The sequence below is a fragment of the Diuraphis noxia genome, unplaced genomic scaffold (genome assembly GCF_037042655.1).
Source record: "Diuraphis noxia isolate RWA-SAM2 unplaced genomic scaffold, SU_Dnox_SAM2 contig0002, whole genome shotgun sequence".
Taxonomy (NCBI): Eukaryota; Metazoa; Arthropoda; class Insecta; order Hemiptera; family Aphididae; genus Diuraphis; species Diuraphis noxia.
In genome coordinates, this window is record NW_028301712.1 from 71,432,719 (window position 1) to 71,457,120 (window position 24,402).

The window sequence follows — 24,402 nt, forward strand, 5'->3', positions numbered from 1 at the left end:
TCTTTCAGACCTCTATAGCTTCCTGGATTTTGTTATCCTCTCTTTTCACAATCTACCTATTTGTATCCTGGTAATTTGGCCTATTTGTGTCAATGGCCTCATCGTTGGCCCGTCTTTTTTTGTAGTCCTCTACATATTATTCTCCGTCAGCTTCCTACGCGTAGCTACCATGTAAAGTTTATGGACACATAATGACCTCCAAACGTACAAGACATATTATTTCACTAAACCTACATAATTAGAAAGAACCAATTCTGGCAACACCGATGTTCGCTCAGAAAAACATCATAATATTACACCACCCATGTTTTGAATATCACATAGAATGTTAAGGTATTATACCTACTTACAGTAATTTCTGGGTTTTTTTTTTAATTATTATTATTAAGTAGGTATTTTTATTTTAGTACCTATGGATACTTAATATGTACATAATGTTTTTGTTTTAGATTAGCGTCTATAAATTTCTAAATTTCAAACAGATTTCAATCATTCGACTAACATGATATGATGCATATATTATTATAATATTATATAGCATTGTTTACGATATTACATTTTATATAGGTAGTATTACTAGTATCATGATCATGTAATAATAATATTACCTAGATAACTATTATTGTAAATACGATTTGTAATACAGTAGCTAATTTTATAAAATACACAATAGATTGTTTGTTACAAATAAAATCATAAAATCATAAATGCGTAGTACCTACCTACCTACCTACCTAATTCAGATGATTCATCGTTTGAATTTTCTACGCAGACTTAGTTATTACGAAACTCGTATTATGTGAGTATACATTTCTATTATTGTTTTTTATCTATCACGATTGTAACATCCTGAAAATGTAATGTATGATATTATATTATTATGTGTAGGAAACTGTGCGAACATTATACCTATTTGTGTGTAATTTTATCTCTGTTTCATCATTTGCAATCATTAGGTATATAGAATATAGGTCATATCTATGTATTGCGTCTAGAGGGTTTTATTATACACATGAATAGGTACCTATAATAACATAAGTTATAATTAATAACTTATAGGTAACGATTCGAAAACGTATTATAAAAATTGACCTTTTATACACTTAATAGTTTATGTAGGAAGGTACCTATTAATATTATAATCGTTCAACGCATTATTGTTTCTATATATGTTACCATATTATTTATTATTACACGCACACGCACACATTTCTCATTTGCGACAAAAAAACTGTCTAGATATTTGTATTTGGTACCTATGTGGTCCATCAACGTAAAAATAAAAAAGTACGTTTGTATCGACAGCTCTTTATAGTCAAATTTCCCTATATTATACAAACTTTATAAGTACGCATATTAAAACATTTCCTGCTTGAAAAACTTCTAAAATTGTGTGTGTTTTTTTTCTTAAAATCTTTTTTAAATAAGTATTTAAAAATGTATGGAAAAAACATATTTTTTCCTTCATCCTTTCGTAGTATTTGGGACTTAGTAGTTTCCGTCAGGCAGTGACATTCTTTAGCCTACAATGATTCATTACCTATTGTTTTAGTTTTATAAAATTTATAAGAAATAAAATAATTAATTACATTATTTATAATGATTCAAATGTGAAATAAAACATGTTAATGTTAATTTTTCGTGATGTTCAGCATAAAAAAAACAACAACAAAATAGTAACAAAAATGGCAATGAGGGATTGAATTAATACACATACTGTTTTTTAAGATACTACGAGTATATATACCTACGTGAGTACGTGACTATGGACTAGATACCTACCGACATTAGTTCGACTATTACAACTGTAGTATCGTATGTACATAATTGTTAACAGAATTATTTTGATAACGGGCTTTGAAGTCGCGTCAGGTGGAAGAAAGTGAACTTAGATAGCACTGGAGAAGTGTTTCAAAGCAGTCGTGGGTAGAATTTGGGTTAGACCTATAACCTAACCGGCATAGTAACGCCATAAGTACTCGTATAGAAGATAGAACAAACCCTGCAAAAATTACTAATATAGACTACTAGAAGCACAGCGAAAACAGTTGAATTGACAATAGATTTGGAAAAAGACAGAGTACCTACCCAGTGGCGTACTTAGAGGGGGTGCAGGAGGTGCATTGCACCAGGGCTCTTTAGCTGTGTTTTATAAATGGGGCCCTTGAGCCCTTAATCGGCCTAATCAAAAAGTAGCAACTGAAACTTTATAAGGGGCCCAAAAAATTAGGTGCACCCCTGTGCTTAAATAGATACATAGATACGCCACTATGAAAGTACCTATATAATATGATGTCATGAGATACCTGATAGCTCATATACATATAGAGCGATTTTTCCAGAGGATATCCCACATCCATTGAGAAGTGACCAAGCGACCAAGTGCATATTAATTTTTGCTTATAATAGGTTAGGTTACCTACAGCCAGTAAATTATGTTGGTGTTAGGTATTCGGCAATATTTGTCATCACGTTACATATAATGTTTTGCGTTCAAAAATGGCATAGGTCTAGTTGATTTTTAATTTTTCTCGAATACCGTAGCCCCTTGTGTGACTCCATCACATAGGAATTAGTTTTAAAATTAGGTAATTCCATTACAGTTGCATCAATCTCGTTGTTGCGTGTATAATATGCGCTTAAATGCTTAATAGTTATTAATGACCAATGATCATCAATTTGAATGTTTATAGCCTGTGTAATTTATTGTTGTGCGCATGATATGCACATACCATCTATTATCTTCATCACCAATCGTCGGTCGACAAGATGAAATATTTTTCACCAAGAAACATGCTCATCATAATAATAATAATAATAATCATAATAGCTATAGTATGGTATAGAGGTACCGAAAAAATTAGTAATGCGGAAATACAATATCTGAAATCATATTTAATTCGTATTATGAATTATGATATATTATGAAGTTTACTAGGTCAATAGGTCCCCTCCTCACGTCCCAGTTCCCACCCGCGGTATTTTTATCTAGGTACCTAATAGCCAATGGGTATATATTATACAAACACTTACATGCACTATGCAGTTTTCAGTGTTTTAGTGTTTCAAGGTATTTTGTAAAAAGTATTTTTACGATAATTCAGTTTTTTAGTGAGTTATGAAGATTTTTATTTTACAATTTATTATACATAACTCACTTAAAAACTGAATTATCGTAAAAATACTTCCAACAAAAAACAGATAATGTTCTTACCATCAAGTTTCACAATAAGTCTACTCACTCTAATTTTTAAGCTAACGGAATAAAACGTGAACTGCTGTACATTCTTTATGTTACGCGTTTGTAAGACTGAAACAACAAGTACGAGTGTTTCTCCCTCTTGACACCTTTAATTATTACCAGGGACAAGCAGACATATTGTGGAATTCTTAGCACCTATATTTTTATTTCAACTATTTATATCTGATAAATTCATAGGAAATGAAAATTCACAATATTTGCAACCTTTTAAATTATATTTCTAGGCTTTACGTAAAATGTCATACAAAAAGAGTGCATCTCACAATAATTTAGATACCTACTTTTAAAAAAAAGTTTAAATGAAATTGTTTTCGTCCGCAATACTTTGATCTAGTCCTAATTAGGTATTGAATCCTATAGAAAACCATTAACTTAATAGGTATAACACACATATACTTACAGTAGGTACCTATCTATTCATTAAACTTTTCTGACCAATTTGACAGTGGCGTCATTTCAGGTCTTGAAAGAGGGGAGGCAAAAGTTTTGACCGGCCCATAATTTTAAAAAAAGCCGCTCGCTAATAATTACATTTTTATCTCAATACAAACAGCCCTCTTACATAGTTATATTTATATACATACAAGTTGGTTAACTGAGATAAATGTGGTTACTCTAGGCATAAATAACACACATTTTTGAAAGATAACAATGACTAATTAATACATAGGTATATAAAATATAACATGTTGAGGGATACCCAATATTATCTATTAGTATTTAGTATTAAGCATTGAGTAAACAATATAATATACTCAATGCTATTAGCTACTATATGATGACATATTTTAAGGGGAATTTTACCCCAATTTATGTCCTATTTGCAACAAATATGAGTTTAATGGTATTAACAAAAAATAAAACAAAACATACAGATACAATACATTATTATATATTTATCATTGGGTAATTATAGTTTTTTTAAAGTTGCTTAAAATTTAAATGCTAGGCAGTAACAGGATATCTTCTTGTTTTCATAGCTCCAAACATATCAACAGCTTGATTTAAATTTATCAGTGAAGCTGTTTCCTTCTCCACAGCTAACCTAACCGGACGAACACTTGCCGGTCACGCATTTAAAATTAATCAGAAATCTGGGTTTTTATGCTGAATAATATTATATACTTATTAATTACTTGTCTTATTAGTTATTCGATAACATTTTAATTAATAATTTCACAATAATATTAATAAATATATATATTATAAGAGCAGCGGCCCACAGGGAAGGCGGGAAACCCGGTATTCCGCTCGTCCAGTCCACCATTGCGCATATAGAATACAGATGTCAGATACCTTAAAATTATTTACGTAATTAGTACGAGCCACGAAATCATGGTTATATTTTATTAAGCAATGACATGATTGTTATGAATCATGTTTGCGGGCCAAAACTAGCACCATATACCCGGTCTGAACCGGCCGCGTCGACCGACCCGTTTTAGTAGGCCGCCAGCGGCCCGCTGATGACATGGAGGGGGGCAAATGTCCACCTTGCCGCCGCCGATCCCCCCCCCCCCCACAAATGACGCCACTGCAATTTAAAAAATTCATTTAATTTGTATTAGTTCTCATATTATTAAGTTAATTGATTTTACTGATTTTTAAAACTTTAAAAGTTTAAAAGAATTCAATAATAATAATTTAATGATGCTATTTTTGAACTAAATATGAGCAAAAGTAAATTGTTGCATCTGAATTGCATACAACAAAACAAGTTAACACTGACAAAAATTAACTCTAATAGAATTAATATTATGCCAATGGATTTTTTTTTGCATTAGAAAAATTAATCTTAAAATATGTTATGACTGCTTTTGAGTGTTTTGACCTATCGCTAGATCAATAATTTAAACCAAAATCATAATTATATCATTTAAAGTTCATACTATGTTGCTTGTGAGAATAACATTAAATTGTATAATAGAATGTCAAACATTTTAAAACTCAGTTGTTAGCTGTAACTTATCAATTATAGGAATAGGTAGAAATTTATGTAAAAAAACCAAAAATTGTGTTAGTAGTAACAGAAAATATGTTTCATCTGTCATATCTTTCCGTTACACTCTGTATAATCAATGGTATTAGACAATTTATACACCATATATAGTGAATATATCTTCTTGTCATATCACAAACTATTGATTAATTATTAAATAAATAAATAAATAAGTATAAAGCTACAAAACATTAAAAATGTAATAACATTTCTCATTGTACTTTTTTTTAATAACATTTGACCAGATAGCACATAAAATCAATCACAATTTAAAAATAATAATGTTCTATAAGCTCGTAATAAAGTGCCTAATGTTTTAAACACATTGTTTACATAAAAATGCTCATTATCAAACTGTTAGTAATAAATATAACATTGTACTAAGTTTACAAATATTAAACAAATGAGATATAAATTTCAAAAAATAAAAATATATACTTTTTATATATACTCAAAGTAACATTAAAATGCTGTTAGGTAAAAATAATCATTTTTACCCAAATATTATTGTCTTCTTTTACAAATTACACATTGATAAATTTACAAAAACTCAAAACAGCCAAACAAATATAGATTTTAAAAAAATGTATGGTCTGATGAATGTTAAAATAACAGAAAAAAAGCCACAAGTGCTAGAAATCTAATAAATATCATTGCCGTCAAAGAACTAGAGTATTTTTTTTGAAGAATTATGTTTTATTCTTTCTAATCGAGGATAATCATTTTAAACAATGAACACAGGTATGCATTGATCCTTACTAAGTCAGTTCTAATAACTTAATCTGACTTAACTTTTTGATAAAGTTAAGCAGCTTAGTGAGTACATGTGGTAAGCAGTCACACACACACACACAAATGATTCACATCAATGACAGATTCAAAATAATTTAACAAGTAAAACCAGACTAAGGGAATTAAATTTAAGACTAAACAGTATTTCTGCAATTCAAAATACAAAAAATTAAGACAAAACATTGTTGCACGATTTTCGTTTTAAAATACACATAATTCAACAAATGAAAATTATATAATGGATACTATACTTATAAATTTATGTATTATATTGTTATATAAAAACATTATAATAATAATATAATAACTGTTACTTGTAACACAATATTACATTAAGAAAAATTGACAACATTATCACACATACACATGAAACCGTGCAACAAGTTTGTAGTCTTTTAATAAGTATATATGTGCAAAAATATTAAAATAACAATTAATGTTATGTTTATTAATTTTATCACCAATTAATTAACTTAATTTTAAATAATATTCAATTAAAATATTTCAATAAAAATTCTAACTGTTTTTGTTTGCAAAAAAATAATATCACAATAAAAATATTTCTACTAAAACAATAATAAATTGTCTATTTAAAATAATTAAATTAAAAAGATAATAGTTACCTACAGAAAACAAATTTTGTACACAGCGCTAGTACAAAAATTCAGATCAAAAGGTAACGGGAAATATAATAAAAATAACTTACTCATATTAAGTACAACAACAATAGTTTCAAGAGATAAAGAAGAAGATATACAATAAAAAATAAAATAAAATTTTACAAGTTTACAGATTTGAAACTGGTACAAAATTAAAGATAACTGCTGACCTAACCTAACCTAACCTTGCGTGAACGATTTGTTTTTAATTTCCTTTTCTTATTTAGTAACATGAACAAAAATTGTCTTATGCCGATGTGGTTTCATCAGTTCTTGTAGAATTCTTCGATTAAATCTTTGTATTTTTCATTCACCACGGGACGTTTAATTTTTAATGTAGGACCTAAAAAAGTTAATCATTTACAATATTAGTTGCTTATTAAACAATAACTTAAGTTATTTAAAAACAAATTTATATATATATATATATATATGCAACTCATTATAGTTGAAGAGAAAAAGATAATAAATTATTGATATTACTGTTGAAAACTTAATAATTGAAATAATTAAATTTAATCATTTAAACACATCTCAAGAATGCAAGAAGGTCATTTCAGCTCATTTAATGACTGTAAAGTTTTGAAATATATGACAGTCAAATTAGAGAAATATCTAAGAAATAGTATTAATGGTGGCATAATGCAATAAATAAACAATAGATAAAAGTAAAATCTGGTTTTTTAATTGGCTTACCTAATTCACCAGTAGGCAAGGAGAAGTCAACTGGCAGAAGAGAAAACTTTTGAATTTTTTGTGCATTAGATATAGCTTTTTTGTTGGCTGCATCAATGCCTTTTTGTATTGCATCAAAAACTTCTTTAGGTTTGTTTGCTATAACCTCTGACACTTTGGTAAAATTACAATTAAGTGACGATAGCCATGAAATCACTTCAGGTGTTAAAGTATCAAGTGGCTCAGCAGTTTCAGCATCTACTTCACACTAAATACAAATAAAAATTTAATGTATCAAAATGGATAAAAAAAATTTAATGAAAATAAAATATATATAAGTTTATAATATACCTTTAGGGATAACAATATGGACAAAAATTTTCTCTTGTCACCTATTAAGAAAGCATTACTAACAACTGGTAAGACGGCTTTAACATTGTTTTCGATTAATACAGGAGGTATGTTCTCTCCACCAGCTGTTATTAACAATTCCTTTAACACAATACAACATTAATGAATATCTGTGTAAGATGGAGTTTTTAATTAATTTAATTCTCTTTACCTTTATTCTTCCAGTAATTGTAACATATCCTTTATCGTCTATTTGGGCAATATCACCAGAATGAAGCCATCCATCAGTGTCAAGTGTACTCTCTGTTTTTTCTATTAGATTCAAATAGCCCATAAATACATGACGTCCATATATACACAACTAAACATAATATGTTAAATTAATATTGCCATAAAAATGCTATAAATGATTGATTTACAAGTATGTTTTTGCACAACATACAAATGTTGATATTTACCTCTCCATTACCATCCTTGTCAGGTTTGTCAATTTTTGAAGTGACTCCTTCTAATGTTTTTCCAACGCCAGCAACATTTTCATCAGTTGGATTACTCAGTGTATGTGCACCTCCACACTCAGACATTCCAAATGCCTGTTAAATTTGTACAAAATTAATTTAACGTCCAAACAATTGTTAAGAATATTATTATCATATTACTTCGCACAAAGGTATGTCCAAACTCATAAAATATTTTTTTAGCTCCACTGATATAGGAGCAGCAGCTGAAATAAAATATTTGCATCTATCGAAACCAATAGCACTTTTGATACGACCATAAATTAACCATCTGAAAAATTTATACGAGTACGTTTCTCTTTCAACTCTGTAACATAAATATCAAAATTATTATTTAATAGCATGAAAAAATAATTGATTCAAAAAAAATAATTCAAGGTGAAATATAAACATATATGATTATATAAATAATAATTGATACTGATATAGATACAAGAATCATATTTTGTTTTTACATTTTTATTGAATATCAATCTAAATAAAATTAATGTTTATTGTTACTATACAATAGATAAAACAGTAGCACGCTACTCAATATTTTTCCTCTACAAGAGATCTATACCTTGTACCAAATAAGAGCGCGCCAAATTTACGTAACAAAACCGGTTTTGCCTGTGGCCGCCCGGTGCGCTCTTATTTGGTACGGAGTATATAATATATCATAAATGTTTTTGTTAAGAAGTAACCATGACAACAAATACTTTAAAGAAAAATCAGTCAGAAACAAATAAACGTGTATCCAACCCAAAAATATATTTATGAAAAAGGTTAAAAAACAATTTCTCATTATAGTAATGTCTAGCATTAAATGTACTAACCCTTTCATTGCTTCTTCATAATGATTTAAGCCAACTTCTTTAGCCCAATCAGCAATGTACTTTTTCAATGAACCTGATTTTCGGCCGATACTCACTAATTTTTCATTAATTTTTTCCCAAACACGAGGAACACCCAAAAAAACTGTTGGTCTGGCAGCTTGAAGTGTGCTCACTAAAGAACCCTAAAATTACAGGGAAAAAAATATGAATGAAATAAATACAAAATAAGTAGGTATTTTAATATTTTAATTTTTACAAACTAACCTTAAGAGCGTCTTTTTCACCAAAAAATACTTGAGCTCCTATTGTGATAGCACTATATATATCAGTGATCTGCAAATATTAAATGTTGTTAAAATTTAATTATAAATTTTTGTAGATTTACATACTTGAGCTGCTACATGACTCAAAGGTAAATATGAAACGAGAACTTCCTTTCCTTCCACCAAGGACAAGAATTTTGTGATCATATATGCATTGTATGTTAGATTATCATGACTAACCATGACTGCTTTTGATGCGCCTTCGGTTCCAGACTATTTTTAATAAGTATAAAATAATAATATAATAGATAACAACAGGAATGTTTTGATAAAAATTTTCAAATAAAATTTACCGTAAATACTAATGTACAACATTCATTGACTCCCATAGTTTTCAATACAGCATTTAATTTATCATCAGATTCAGCTGATCCAATTCTCATAACATCTTCCCACTAGTAAAATATATAAAAAGGAAATATATTGTAGGTACAGTAATTTTAAGAGCGATAATAGCCTATATTTAATTCAAAAGTCATAAATATAATATAAGTATACACATAGTGTATTCATTAGAGACTTTATGATATTAAAATGGCCCACATATTATGAATATACTATATTAGTATAGCAATATTTAGCATGCAAAAATAATAACCACAAAAAATATGTTTATTTTTAAACAAAATTTTAATCTACATCTCAAAATGCCTATTATCTATTAAAAATAAATAATGTATAAGAACAGTCAGAAATGGCTATTTATCAGTTTTTTTTATATTTTTTCAATTATAATATGTACCTACATTAAAAGAATATAAATAACAAAAATACCTGTTATCGTAAACTGTTATAAACTTTATAAAAACTATTATCGTGAAACATCTATTAAACTGTTTAGTAAAATTATGCATCTTTAAATACTATTACTTGTACAAAGAATACAGATTTTTATCCACTAAAAAAATATCAAAATTGTAAAAATTGTGAAAATATGAAACAAATATGCAAAAAAAAAATTTGATTTGGGTAATAAGGTGAAAAAGTGCACAATTTTTATTTGATAATTATTATTATTAGTTTATAAATTGATGAGGTATGAAAAGAATTTAAAACAAATTAAATAATTTATAATTAGGTACCTATCTATTTAATAAACTTATCTTTATTTCAATTATTACTATTTAGTGCCTACAAAATGTATTTATGAATTTTATATTTGTCAAAAAATTCTCAAATACGCAAAAACGATTTCCCATAAGTTTCAAACTAATATGATTTATTGATTTGTAATGAAAATGATGAAAATCCAAAAATTTGAAATTAAAAATATACATTTGCAAAAAAACCACGCTATATTAATATATAACACAACTTAACTAACAACTTACAGATAAAACACCTTCTTCAGTAGGTTTGCCTTCATATTGAATTATGGCTTTTAAATGTGGTAGTTGACTTTTGACTGATAATATTTTTTCCAGTTGTTTACTATCTTCAACTACAGCAATATTCGCTTTACTAGTCTCTAAACAATGGAGACAAGCGTCTACAAGATTTGTTGTGTACATTCCAGCAGCAAAACCACTTTATCAACAATAAATAGTTATTTAATTCATTTTAGGATGTTGATAAACATAAACAAAATAAAATAAGACTTAAATAATTTAAGTACACATTAAACATACAGAATAGAAATATTATTCTGTAGTCAAAAGTGTACAGTAAATTACAAAACAAAAAGAATTATCTTACCCAGCATAAATAGCCCCCAAGTCTGAATAAAACCATTCTGGTGAGTTAAACCCGATTATACAGACGCCATGAAATCTTTCAAGGCCCAACTTTATAAATGCTTTAGCAACAGTTCGCACATTCTGTTCATATTCTCTGAAAATTTTTTAAGTTTAATAAAATAAGATATTTTTTTTTTGAATAATTATAATTTTAACAATTAACATACTTATAAGTAACTTTAACCCATTTATTGGCTGACTTATAATTTAACGCTGGTAGATCTCCATATTTTTCAGCAGTTCTAGTCAAAAGTCCAGGTACAGATATGGGAGTATTATCTGCACCAGCCTCAATTCTTAAAGTAACTCGGCCATTTGCTTCACTTGTATATTTTTGTGAAGCAGGTAAAACCTGATCTGGTCCATCTAAATATGAATAATTGAAAATTGTCATGATCATGGTTACATATCATTATTCAATATTAAACAATTCTGAGAGCATCTAATTTAGTTTCTATCTTTGTGTTTATAAATAATTTAATAATTTAATTAATAATAAAAAAAAAGAAACAATAACTTACAGTTTTCTGCTGGTTTTGAGTTTTCAAAACTTTAATATGGGACATAAAAAAAACAAAAGAAAAAATATATGATATAAATAACAATTTTAAAAATTAGCAATTTAAAGTCTAAATGACTAGTTTTTAAAAAATATTTATAAAATACTAACCTCATTTTTGTGTTATTTTCAACTTCAGAACTAGGTAAAAATGAATTCTATGAAACAAAAATTTAAATATTAATATTAATGGACAGAAACAAGTAAATAATTTTTTAATACATACAAATATAGTTGTGCATTAAACTATCAATTTCTCTTAAGATACTAAATTTAAATTAATTATTTTATTTTTGACAATAACTAACCTCTTTTATTTTGTATTGATTTCCACCATTTTGCATAACACTTGGAATAATATCACCGTCATCACTCATAATGAATTAAATAAGTACTGAAAAATGAAAATAGAGATAAATTATTATTAAAACAGATTACAAATCATTAGGTATATCAGTTTGATCCAATTAGGGAAAAAATAAATTTAAAATGTGATAACATAGGTATATCTGATGAACTACATTAATTATAATATTAAATTATTAGAATTTAAAATAGGTAATTATATTTCCACTATTTATGGCAGGATATATGATGAATTAGTCATAAACCAAAGTTCATAATTATTCTCTAACCATACCTATAACAAACCTAAAAATGGAAGATAGTACATAGAAACTATTTATTACATTTTATTACAGAACTAATGTGATTAGGTACCTATTTTACAAACTATTTCATGCAAAATATTATAAACAAATTGAATTTCCACCCTCAAAAATTCTTCAGGAAATTTTCTTTTTATAAATTATTTATCAAAATATCTATGATTAACTATTGCTCAATAGACCTCTAGGTAGGTAAATAGCAGACATTCTCAAATTTTTGTATCCATACAAAAAGGTACCAGTCATACACTACTAATGAATACAAATAACACTATTCAAATTTTTTAATAGTTAAATGTATACTAATAATAATTTACATTTTACAGTATTTGATATTTACACAAAATATAAAATAATATAAGATCAGTCTCAAGCATCAGCAAAAATATTTATTTATTCATTATCCAAACAACCACAACACTTCCTGAAGTATACCACCATGTAACCAGTAGCCTTCAACATACTTCTACTGATAAACATTTGACATACCACAGTTTGAGAATCGCTAATATATAGTATATTAGACTTTATGAAACTTGAAACAAATAATAGCCAAAAAATATTGATTTAAAAAAAAATATTACATCATTGTGAAACCCAGAATCTCTTCAGAATTTAAAATTGTTTTTATCAATTATTGCAACATTTTAAATTTCAACAATAACTTACATAAAAACAATAACCAAATCACCTGTGTTTGTATTATAACTTATAAGTAATTATAATCTATTTATAGTTTATTCTGTTGATAGTGTTATTTATTATGTCATTGAACCTATGTAACCATGTAGGTACAATGTTCCTTTTTTAAAGTGTTAAATTGTTTTTATCATATAGGTTAAAAATTTATAATTTATTTACGTTAGGCATTTTTGTTGAAAATGTTATTCATATGCACACGTTTTAAGTGGCATTTTGTATGATAATATAGATATATGATATACTCATTCAAAAATAAAAGTTTGTATCGCAACAAGACACTTCTTAAGTACTCATATCAACAATTTAGAAACATATTCTATATGTATGATATCTAAATATTCCAAATTTCACTAATGATTATGTAATTATAATATTCTATATAAATGAATGATAAATTGTATCATGTACACACAATAAGAAAGGATTAAAAAAATTTTAAGCAATCCGACCATACAATTTTTAAGTGCCTTTACTGTTTTCATGTCTTCTTTAAAATAAGAAGGTAGGTATTCAAAAATGACCTTCAGTTTATTGACATACCAATATTTGGCATTGCTTATAAATTATAATGTAAGATTCAAGATTGAACAAACACATTCATTAAAAACATAAATCGATGTTCAAAATTACAGGGGGAATTTAAAATAATTATACAGACTGATTTTTCAAGTATGCCCCCCCAATTTTTGTACTTAAATTACACATAAATTCTGATTTTGTAATTTTTAAATAAACTTGATGACCATATTTTGGAATCCTTGAAATTTGTTGTACTACCCAAAGATAATCCTGTATCCTGTGATAGTAAAAACACCCATTTTTTAACGAGAATCCACTTTTTTACATTTTTTATTAAACAGATATTTTTTTTGATAATTTTGATTCAATCAAGTAGTTCTTGAGTTATATATGTTTATGGTAATGAGCTTAATAGATAAGGGAGCTTAAACAATTTGAAAAAGTTAGTATATATAATTGAATTATCAATACAAATTATTTGTAAAAATATTCAAGTACTATAAATACTACATCCAATTCCTATAACATATAGTTTTTATTTTTAAGATTAAGGATTATTATACTTTTAGTATAAATATTTTAACAACTAAGAAATTACTCTGTTATGCTAATTAAAAATTGCAGTAAAGAGACATCTTAAGTACTCATATCAGGAATTTAAAAACATATTCTATATGTATAGGTACCTAAAAGTTCTAAACACCAGAATTTAAATAAATGTACTATTAAAGGAAAATAGGGGTGGAGCATGATTAAAAAAATCACCCTGCATATAATATATATGTTCCTCTTGGTATATAACATCAATATTTTAAAATTGTTTTTACAAGGTTACCAAAAACTCTATACTAAAAAATAATTAATAAAAGTACCTACCTACAATATTAATAATTATAGCATCACAGGTTGATCAAAGATTTATCACTTAATAAGTTTAAAATGTTTTTTTTTACCAATAATAAGCCAAATAATTTAATAGTAGACTATTTAATATTTGCTTAATAAATTAAGATAACATAAAATGAATTTCTAGTTGATATAAATGAGGGATCATCAATAATTAATATATTTTATCAATACAACAGTATATGCAAATGAACTGTTTGAAAAATATTACCTAATTAGACAGTATAAAGATAAATTGATTATTCACCAATAACAAAAATGTATAGTAGTAGCCAATAGGTTTGTTGTAATTATGAGAAGTAGTGAATAATTAGATTAGTAAGACTTTATGATTGACCTCTTCAATTAATTTTTAATGAAAAATTAATGTTAATGGTGAAATAAAAATTATATAAGGATTTTTTTCAGAGAAATTCTAGTTTGTTTTAACAAATTACTTGATTATAGAATATTATATTAACTACTTTTTTTTTAAATTTGAAAAACACAACAAGTGCTTACACACTGACTTAAATTGTATTCATACAAGAATATTACATAATAACAATTTAAACCTTGAACAAATTGTTCAGTACCTACATAAAATAAAATAATTATTTTGCATGTTTCAATTTGTAAAATGAAATATTATGAAAAGTAGATAGTAAATTTAATTAGAGATTTAAAGTTAAAATAAATGTTCATTTATATTTGTTGATTAGCTACCTAACTACATTATAAAGCAATAATTAATTATGAACCAATTCAAGTCTTCTGACAAGTACTTATTGGAGAGAAAATTGAAGAAAAAAACATAAGTTGTCTTAAATATCATCTAAGCTTCATTTATGAATAATTTAAGATGCCATAAAACCCTCATAGCATTCTTGTCTTATTTTTTAAAATTATTTTTATGGATTCAAAAAATAAATTTATCAGAATTTTGTACAGCCAAATAATTATTTTTCATATATTTTCTGAATTTCAAAAAAATAATAATACAGATAAGTAACCAGTATCAGGTCTATGGAGAAACTAGAGAACAAGGATGTGGGCTACTTAGATATTTATTGAAACAGGTTTAGTTGAAAATCAAGTTCATCGTTATTCAAGATGACCTCAAAAATATAAACCTACCTACCTACCTAAAGTCAACTGACATTATTTACAATATAGTTCCAACTTACACATTTTTATAAGTGTATTATCAAAGGTATTCTAATGCATCAAGCCATTTTAAACATAATTTTAAAATTACCTATGCTATTGTCGAAAGCAAAAACCCTGCAAGTCTCGAAAAATATAGGTATAATTGAGGTAAAAACAAATAAATAATTTAAATATTATTACTCCAAAAGTATAATATAAGCAATAATTAAATAACTAAAACACCATAAATCGTACTATCCATTAACAAAAACATTTTCTTCTCAAAATCTTTAATGGTGACTTACAGCATTTTTGCTTATAACAACAGTATAGAATATGGTAAATGTATTAAACACAATGGATTCTTGATATCTCAATCAACAGAGATCAAAAAAAAAAAAAAATTGACTTACCAAATTAATTTAAAATATGTGAATAAATAATTAAGACTGAAAAAAAAATTGATATACCTATAGAAAGTTTGAGATACCAAGGTTACGCTGAATTAGTATTACTTAAGTTATATTTGTTATTTATATAGAGATAATTATTTTAAAACCTCAAATACCTAAAATACCCTCAAAAATACCTAAAATATAGGATGAATAAATTATTTAATTTATTTGACACGAGTATTATGTTTAAATTTAAATACAAAATTAAGGAAAAAAAAATTATTATTCATTTAATAAAATAGTAGGTACATAGAAAATTTTGTTTTTGGTCTCTTTTTAAAATATATTTCAAAAAAATTCCACTTATAGGTAATTTGTTATAGGAATGTACCTACTTATTACTTAATAGAACTTGGATGTTAATGACCAAAATATCGATAAAATATGTATTAAAAAATTTCAAAATATGCAAGTATATGCCTTTAAATACATCAAATATACTTATTTTTCAACAAATATATGCAAAAAAAGGTATTAATATTAATTAAAAATAAATTATAAACACTAATAAATGAGCACTAAATATTATATCTATTTTAAACAATTACAAAAAATGGGATAATAGTAATTCAGAATAATTTAATGCTATAAATGTATAAACTAAAATACATGTTACGTAGGTTAGATAATTTAAATAAGATTACACTGTATGTTTGTATAACAATGATTTTGGATAAATTTTCAAACTTGAAAAACTTGGATACAACAATCTAATAGTATGTTTTTGTAAACTGAAAAGATAAGATAATGATCATTGACAGGCAATTCTGCTATTCTTGTGTACATAGTGATATCAATATTTCAGTATTTATTTTCCAAAAAATTATACCCGTCCTTATAAAGTGTTATGTTTATATTATATTTAAAATATTATAAACATGCTATAAAATTTATAAATGATCAATATATGCATTTATATGCTCAAAAACGTCAAATATGTATAAAAAGTTTACCTATTTGTAACAGAGACTCAGTGAATCAAATATATATTACACTCCGGTGTATTTCTGGCTGTGTGGAAAAAATATACTTAGTCATAAGAACTAAATCATAAGGTAATCAATGACAAAAAATCAGCATATCTTTATCTACATTTACTACCCAATATTTATATTATTTTGGTAAATATATTACAGTGTCTAGTGGAGCCTAGGGCCAAGATAATATACCTGTTTTTTTTTTTTTAGGAAAAGAAAGAAATGTTATTATCTATAAATACAGATAATAATCAGGTAATATTGCAGTAATGATTTGAGGAGGGATTACTTAATAATGATCATATAAGCAAGAAAATTTGATATTTGACAGTTTTAAAATGAACACACTCACTGATCAGTGATCAAGGTTTATTCTTGCTACTTATGTATATTATACACACACACACATATATATATATAAAATTAAAAGCAAATTAGTAAATAATTTGATTAGAAGATAATTAATTTGCATAGTATTATGAGTTATGACTCATAAAATACACAAGGTCTAGGAGTAGGTACTTATTAACTAATTGTCTACACACATACAGTAGTTCATTCATAATTTTGATGGCATGATTAAACAAGAATTTCAGCACTTAGTGGAAAAATGATTAAGCACACAAAAATAGACACTACCTATTAAAAAAAATAATTTTTTGAAACATTTTAAATATTAGATACAAAAATATTTTTAATATACCAAAGACCAACGTAATTAAAAATAACACCTAAGGATATTCAAATTTAAAATACACTTACTATAGGTACCTAATTTGATTTTGTAATTGCTAATTAGTATCTTATTACATATTTAACAACATATAGATAGAAAAATACCTACGACCTACCTAACCCAGTACCTAAATAATGTAAAAATGTAAAACATGTAGGTAACTATCTAAAATTAAGAAGTGATGACTGATAAATAATTTAAAATAAGGTGCCTAAGGCTGGGGCTATACAAGGAGTATATGTCACGTTTTCCACCAAAACGCAAGATGGCTGGTGTTTTCTACCGCAGATTGAAACGCGGCGTATAACATCGTTATGTATAGCTACTTCAGTATAAAACAATGAGCTTTAACTTCAATTGGAAAACGCCATGTATAGCCCCAGCCTAATAAACTGGAACTATATATTAAATTTTGAAATATATTAATTAAAATTATGCAAAACACTTTTACCGATAAAATACATATTGGAAAACATAATATGTTTTGTATACATAAGATATAGTTTATATAACTACTTTAATTTATTCTAAGTTGATATATAATTATTGAATTACCAATGCCGGGATAAATAAATACCCAATTGTCATTAAATAAGAAAATAGATACATTCTACAAACCAATTACCAAAGTTAGGTATTTCAAAACAATTTTTAGGACATACCTATTAGATATTTTAATGTATAATTTCTACACTATTTAATTTTAAGAAGAAATTATACATTGTAAAAAACTGACTTAAAATAATAAGATAATTTTAAAATTTAAATATCGATTGAGCATTATAGTTCATAGAACCTTGTATTTAAATTTATAAGCCTAGCATGCTCATGGACACATCCAATTATTACCCAAGAGAAATTAACAGACCACCGAAAATATCTTATTTAATGCTTATTTTTTTTTCTCTAGGTAGAAAACTCAAATAACTTAATCACAAAAAAAAAAGTTTATTGGACTCAACTATAGAACCAATTACAAGCCCTGGCCTAACTCAATTAGACAATAATTAGTAAATATCGTATCTAACGTTCAAATGTGTATGATATTTTTTATTTTTTTATTGTTTTTAATTAACTGTAATGTATTACTTGCATAAATATAAAGAAATTTGTTCAATATAAATATCATATAATATAGATCTCTTTGTCTTTGAGAATATGTACTTCTAGGAACACAGGTATCCATACAAATGACCATAAAATGTCACAAATCTTCTTCAAATTACCCAGATGTGGACAATAAAAGCTTGAACTTTTGCTAACTGAATTTGGATTTTTAAGATGAATTGGTCGGAACTAAGTTCAAATCAATACATGTTAAACAATGTATATAAACAATAGGTTAGTAAGAAAAACTTTCAAGGACAGCTATTTAAAGTTATAGGTAGTAAATGCAAGTGTATATATATTTTATTAATAGGTTTATCAAAGTATATTTATTACAACATAAGAAGGTACCAAATATGTTTAGAAAAATCCGAGGAAAAATCATTAGTTATTTTACATAATTAAAAATATCAAAATGCACATGTATTTATTGCAATTAAGCAGGTACTGACACTACTGGGTATCTACCTAAAGCTGGTATTACACAAGTTTTTCATCAGTTGATCAACATTGTACTTATTTTTGATATTTATCGACTTTTTTTCAAACGAGTGTAATAGATTAAACTAACTTATACCTGCTACTGATTACAATATTCAAATTTGGTAATATTATTTAATATTCATACAATGATGAGTACCTATATGAAACTAAATTAATAAAATATGATACTTTTAATGGCGTAATGGTGTAATATTCAAATAGCAGATAATATAATATATATTGTGGGCTTATCTTGTGTCAATAATGATATTTAAAATATATAGGGCTTCATGTGTTAATGAAGAACATACTCGAGGGTATCTGAAAATAAAACTAAAAGAAATGGTCTATAATTAGGTACCAAGAAAAAACCCTAAAGCTAATGTTTTTGGACTCGATCAAATCAAAAATGTATTAGCGGTGGTAAAACAAAAAATAATCTTCAAAAACAGTTAGGTACATAAGTACAACGAGCACACGTTTACTTACTAAAATTTAATGAGTTAAGAGATGAAAGAATTGCATAGTATATTTTGTACTATACCTAATATTATAGAAATAAGGTATACAAATAAAATATGAAAATATGTCGGAGTACACACCGTCATCTATTTGAAGAACAATAATAATAAGATGTAAAATATGTACAAAAAATAAAAACATGTAAGGTATTCAATTCAAATTTATCAGTGGGTTGCGCGAAAAGTCCTGACCTCTGTGTCGGACGTATTATCATATATCACACGGCACACGCACACAAGCATAAAATAGGTACACAATCCTCGGCAGGAACTGATGTCGAAGATAACACGTATGGTAAAAGTTCGTATGTTTTACAGAAATTATTCACAAACATCAACTAAATACGAATTACGAGTTAAAAAGGACAGTTTGTCGTCACGTATATTATTATATACAAAGGTGAGGGCCGAATCGAAGAGTTCTTCGGACCGTCCACCTTCGTGCAAAATAAAATGCAGTAATTTACCTTAACGTCGGAAGTAGAATGTGTTACAGAAAATTCGGCCACTAGCCCACTACGTGTCTACGGGAGCCCGACCGACAAGGTAACGACAAAGTATACGACCGACTGCAACGACAATACTGACGTTACGTCTCTCATTAGTCATTAGTCGTTTTCGTGTGGATCGCACGGTACGACGGCGGCACTTGAACGCGAAAACTGCAAGTGGCGGTGGTTTGTGGAACCGGCTAGTGGCTACGAAATCCAAATGACTCGTGTGCAACTTCCTCCTCCTTCTACATACACTCTATATAGGCTATATAGCTAGTACTCGAACCAGTTGTTGCCTACACTTATCGACTTATCGTGTTGAAGACGACGACGACGATAAGCGAATTTAACGACTGTTAATTATAGCCCGGCCGTGATTTAAACAGCGAAACGATTTTTACAATAATAACCAACGAAACAGCCGATAACGCGAGAGAAAGATGTTCCCCGCGACCCACGTCGGTGGACGACGGATGAGTGTTGGAAATTATTTATAAATATAATTGCACATACATATATACTATAGATCTATAAAATATTGAATTATTATTTATTATTATAATTTATTACCGCTACGACAGCGGATGATCGACACGGTGTTTGTGTGCGCAGAAAATAATAATAATAATTACGAGTATTGTGCTGCGTAAATAATAATTATTGTTCTACAGTGGTTGCAATTTTCAGTAGTAAATCGCAACACTCGTGCGAACAAATAAATTTTTCCACGGTGACACGCACGTACACTGGCGAGCGTACTCGTCTCGGACCTCGGTTCGCGGTCGCGGAAACGGTTACGGAAATCGGCGTCTGCGCTAAAGGTGATCGCGATGACGTGACGTCACCTACCTAGCCCGCAACCCGTACGCGTGGCTGCCATCATCATGGAACAACCGCGTCCGCGACCACACCTAAGTCCCAACCACCCGACTTGAACGAAACGGCCGTACGCGCACGTGACGACGTGGTCGACGCTCGACCCGTCGGCGCCGAACCGACAACGTATCACTGGGCGGGCTTCGCGATCGCGCCACTTCGGCAGCGGCCAATGGGAAACGGGCACAACACCTGGGCCACGACGCCAAATTTGACGTAAATAGTAATTATTACCGAAATGCGAATTCCGCAAGTGATGACCGAACGAAGCGGGGCTTCTCCGTTATCGTTTGAATTTTTTTCACATCAGTTCTTCTGATGTTTTAGAAAATTATTCGTACACGAACAGATTAATAATACCGACGACATTAATTGTATTTGTATTTAAAACTCAAGTCATTGCGACCCGTTTCTTCGCCATGACTTGTTTTAAATATCATAACGATATATTATGTGGCCGACTGGATTTTTAGACGATTCAAGGTTGTCGTTGTTGTTGTTATCGTCATCGTCATCATCACCAGTCACCACTTTCATTATCATGGTCATCGTAATAATATTATTAAAATTGGTTATATAACTATAAACTAGTTGTTAGTTGTTATATTGTTGTCTTGAAGTAATGTGTAATAATACAATATTGCATTATTGTATTATTTCATAACAAAAAACAAGTAACGTTAAAACAAACAAAAAAATCCAATAAATAAGGTTAATAGTTTAATACCATACTTAATATAGTTAGACAGTTTGTTCCAACAAGGTTCGATTTTTATTAGAAATAACTTAGATAATAATTTTAAAAAATAATACATTGCAAAAAAAGTTAATATTTTATATTAATTAGGTTTGTAAATACTTACCAAGTACCAATATACAAATATGTTGATTATTAAATTTAAAAAAAATTAAATATATGACAACAATCATTTAACATACAGTATAACAAAAATATAATTCAAAAAATGGTTAAAAAACAGAAGATCACATAACCAATAATTTATCCAAAACAAATTGGGTAACCAAACAATAAAACAATCATTTTAATTTAGGTTTTTTTATATTTTTTTTATCAGGGGATGATGACATATCTCTTGATTTTTTAGTATTGGAACTCTTGCTGGCTTTGGAACTCTTATAAGCCAATGACATTTTTGTTATATTATTTTTGTACACATCTTCATGCACTACCACTCGTTTTGGATAATGCACTCCAACCACACAACCAGCTCTTTCTTGAATAGACTTGGGTGCAGACCATGGTTCATAAATATATTGATCGGGATATTTGGCCAATTCTGGGATATATTTTCTGATGTAATCACCACTCTTATCAGTCTTTTTACCAAATGCAACTGGACTGTAGACTCTAAAAAATTGATGGAAAAATGCTGATGCTGACAACCACATCCAATTCCCAGCATTCAGTGACCAATCCGCATCAAGCAATAATTCTTCAAATACAGCTAAACCTTTTTCCCAAGATATCCACAAGTCTCCTCGGGTTAAAAAACATGCAACAGCATGCCTGGCTAAATGGTGTATCCAACCTTCATCTCTCAATTGTCTCATGATGGCATCAATGAATGGATATCCTGTCTTACCATTAGTCCAAGCTTCTAAAGCATCAGGATTGTTGTCCCACGGTACTTGACAGCAAATTGAATTGCCAACCATTTTGTCAAAATTGGGAGTTGAAGCTCCAACAGTATAATAAAATTCTCTCCAATACAATTGACCAATCAGAGATACAGGAGGTTTAGAATGAGGGCTATTACCGATAACTTCTTTTAATCTGTAATAAAAATGACTAGCCGACAAACAGCCAAATTTCATGTAAGGACTTAGTACAGTAGTGCTAGGTTTTAGGCTATTTGGTGATGTATTAGGTTTTTCAAATTTACAAACCCATGTCTTGTTTTTCATATATTCTTCCAAACGCCTAAGAGCTTCTTTTTCTCCACCAGGATACAAACATGGTTTAAGTTCTGTAGGATTAAAACCTTTTAATGTTAACAATTCATCCAGTGTTGGCACATCAAACTCTGGGTTGTTTAAATCATCATCAAGTAGACACTCAGAAGGCAACATATCTGGTGCAGGTATTGGTCGACGAGGAGTTGGCATCGAGCCGACAACAGATACAAATTTTTGATAAGTCATTGGAACACTGCCTCCATTTGCCCTGAGTACAAGTTCAGTATTATAAATAGTGTGAGAGACTTTTTGTTCTACCTTGACGCTGTGTTTTCTGGCCAGTTGTTCTACTTGATTGTCCCTCTCTCGAGCATACGGCTCGGTATCCAACTCAAAAGTCAACAATTTTACATTCCATTTGACAAACAAGTCTGGAAAGACTTCATGAGGCAGCCCTCTAATGACGTAGAGCCGCGTGCCCAGTTGCCGAAGTGTCGTGTCCAAGTCCACCAGGCTCTGCTGCAAGAACCTCCAACGGTTAGCACCTGCCCTTATGTATTTACGGAAATAAGGGTCCAGTATGTAAATGGGCCTGAGCTTGTAATGCTCACCGCTACCGTTCTTCGCTTCATACGATAACCTGAACGCCGGGTTATCGTGTAGACGCATACCTTTCCTGAACCAGTGCACAGTCGTCTCGTATCCTGCGTCAGAATTGTTCTTGTCCATGTTATTATTTTATTAATATTACAATATTATGATCTTATTGTGCGTAGATACTAGATACAGCAAATGGACAAAACAGGTAATCCACAAATTTCTGTTACAGTAGTGTTTTGGGTGGCGCAAGTAATAAGTTACGAACCTTTTAGCAGTTTCAGCTTTGTAGTCGTCATAGGTATAAAAATAATTAATCATCAATATCATCCGTTAGAAAATTTAAAATTTCATCTAGAATTAATCTAAACGTTTAAAATACAAATCTATAATCATTAATCTTTGATATTATTATCTAATCAAACAATTTCATCGTTATTCGTTAATGCTATATCGTGTGATAAAAGTTATATGTATGTGAATTTGTGATAACTGATAAGCCACTAATCATAGAATAACTATTTATAAAACTCTATTTGGTTTTTCTGTGCCTATATCATCAGGATCGGCTCAATGTATGTGATAGGTACGATTGAAATATTATATTTTTGCATCAGTGACATC

At 28.4% G+C, this 24,402-nt stretch overlaps 2 protein-coding genes across 3 annotated transcripts; both read right to left on the bottom strand.

Annotated features, from left to right (window-relative positions):
- Nucleotides 1-5,274: 5,274 nt before the first annotated feature.
- LOC107161911 (acyl-CoA synthetase bubblegum family member 1) lies at nt 5,275-21,117 on the bottom strand. 2 transcript variants are annotated; one of them, XM_089219054.1, is made up of 17 exons: nt 20,959-21,117; nt 12,001-12,086; nt 11,804-11,850; nt 11,655-11,683; nt 11,301-11,499; nt 11,093-11,227; nt 10,729-10,924; nt 9,691-9,792; nt 9,464-9,610; nt 9,339-9,407; nt 9,075-9,256; nt 8,398-8,563; nt 8,197-8,331; nt 7,950-8,099; nt 7,739-7,879; nt 7,409-7,655; nt 5,275-7,055 (listed from the first exon to the last, which is right to left on the bottom strand). In XM_089219054.1, exons 2-17 carry the CDS (start codon nt 12,067-12,069, stop codon nt 6,979-6,981), a joined length of 2,091 nt encoding a protein of 696 aa, XP_089075180.1. In that variant the 5' UTR covers nt 12,070-12,086; nt 20,959-21,117; the 3' UTR covers nt 5,275-6,978. The 2 variants fall into 2 exon arrangements, with proteins under 2 accessions (XP_089075180.1, XP_089075179.1); XM_089219053.1 differs by lacking the exon at nt 20,959-21,117 and adding an exon at nt 20,362-20,906.
- An 854-nt stretch (nt 21,118-21,971) lies between these two features.
- Nucleotides 21,972-24,192, bottom strand: phr6-4 ((6-4)-photolyase). The gene has a single exon (XM_015508475.2). The coding sequence runs from the start codon at nt 23,908-23,910 to the stop codon at nt 22,303-22,305; it is 1,608 nt and encodes a 535-aa protein (XP_015363961.1). The 5' UTR covers nt 23,911-24,192; the 3' UTR covers nt 21,972-22,302.
- Between the last annotated feature and the right edge of the window lie 210 nt (nt 24,193-24,402).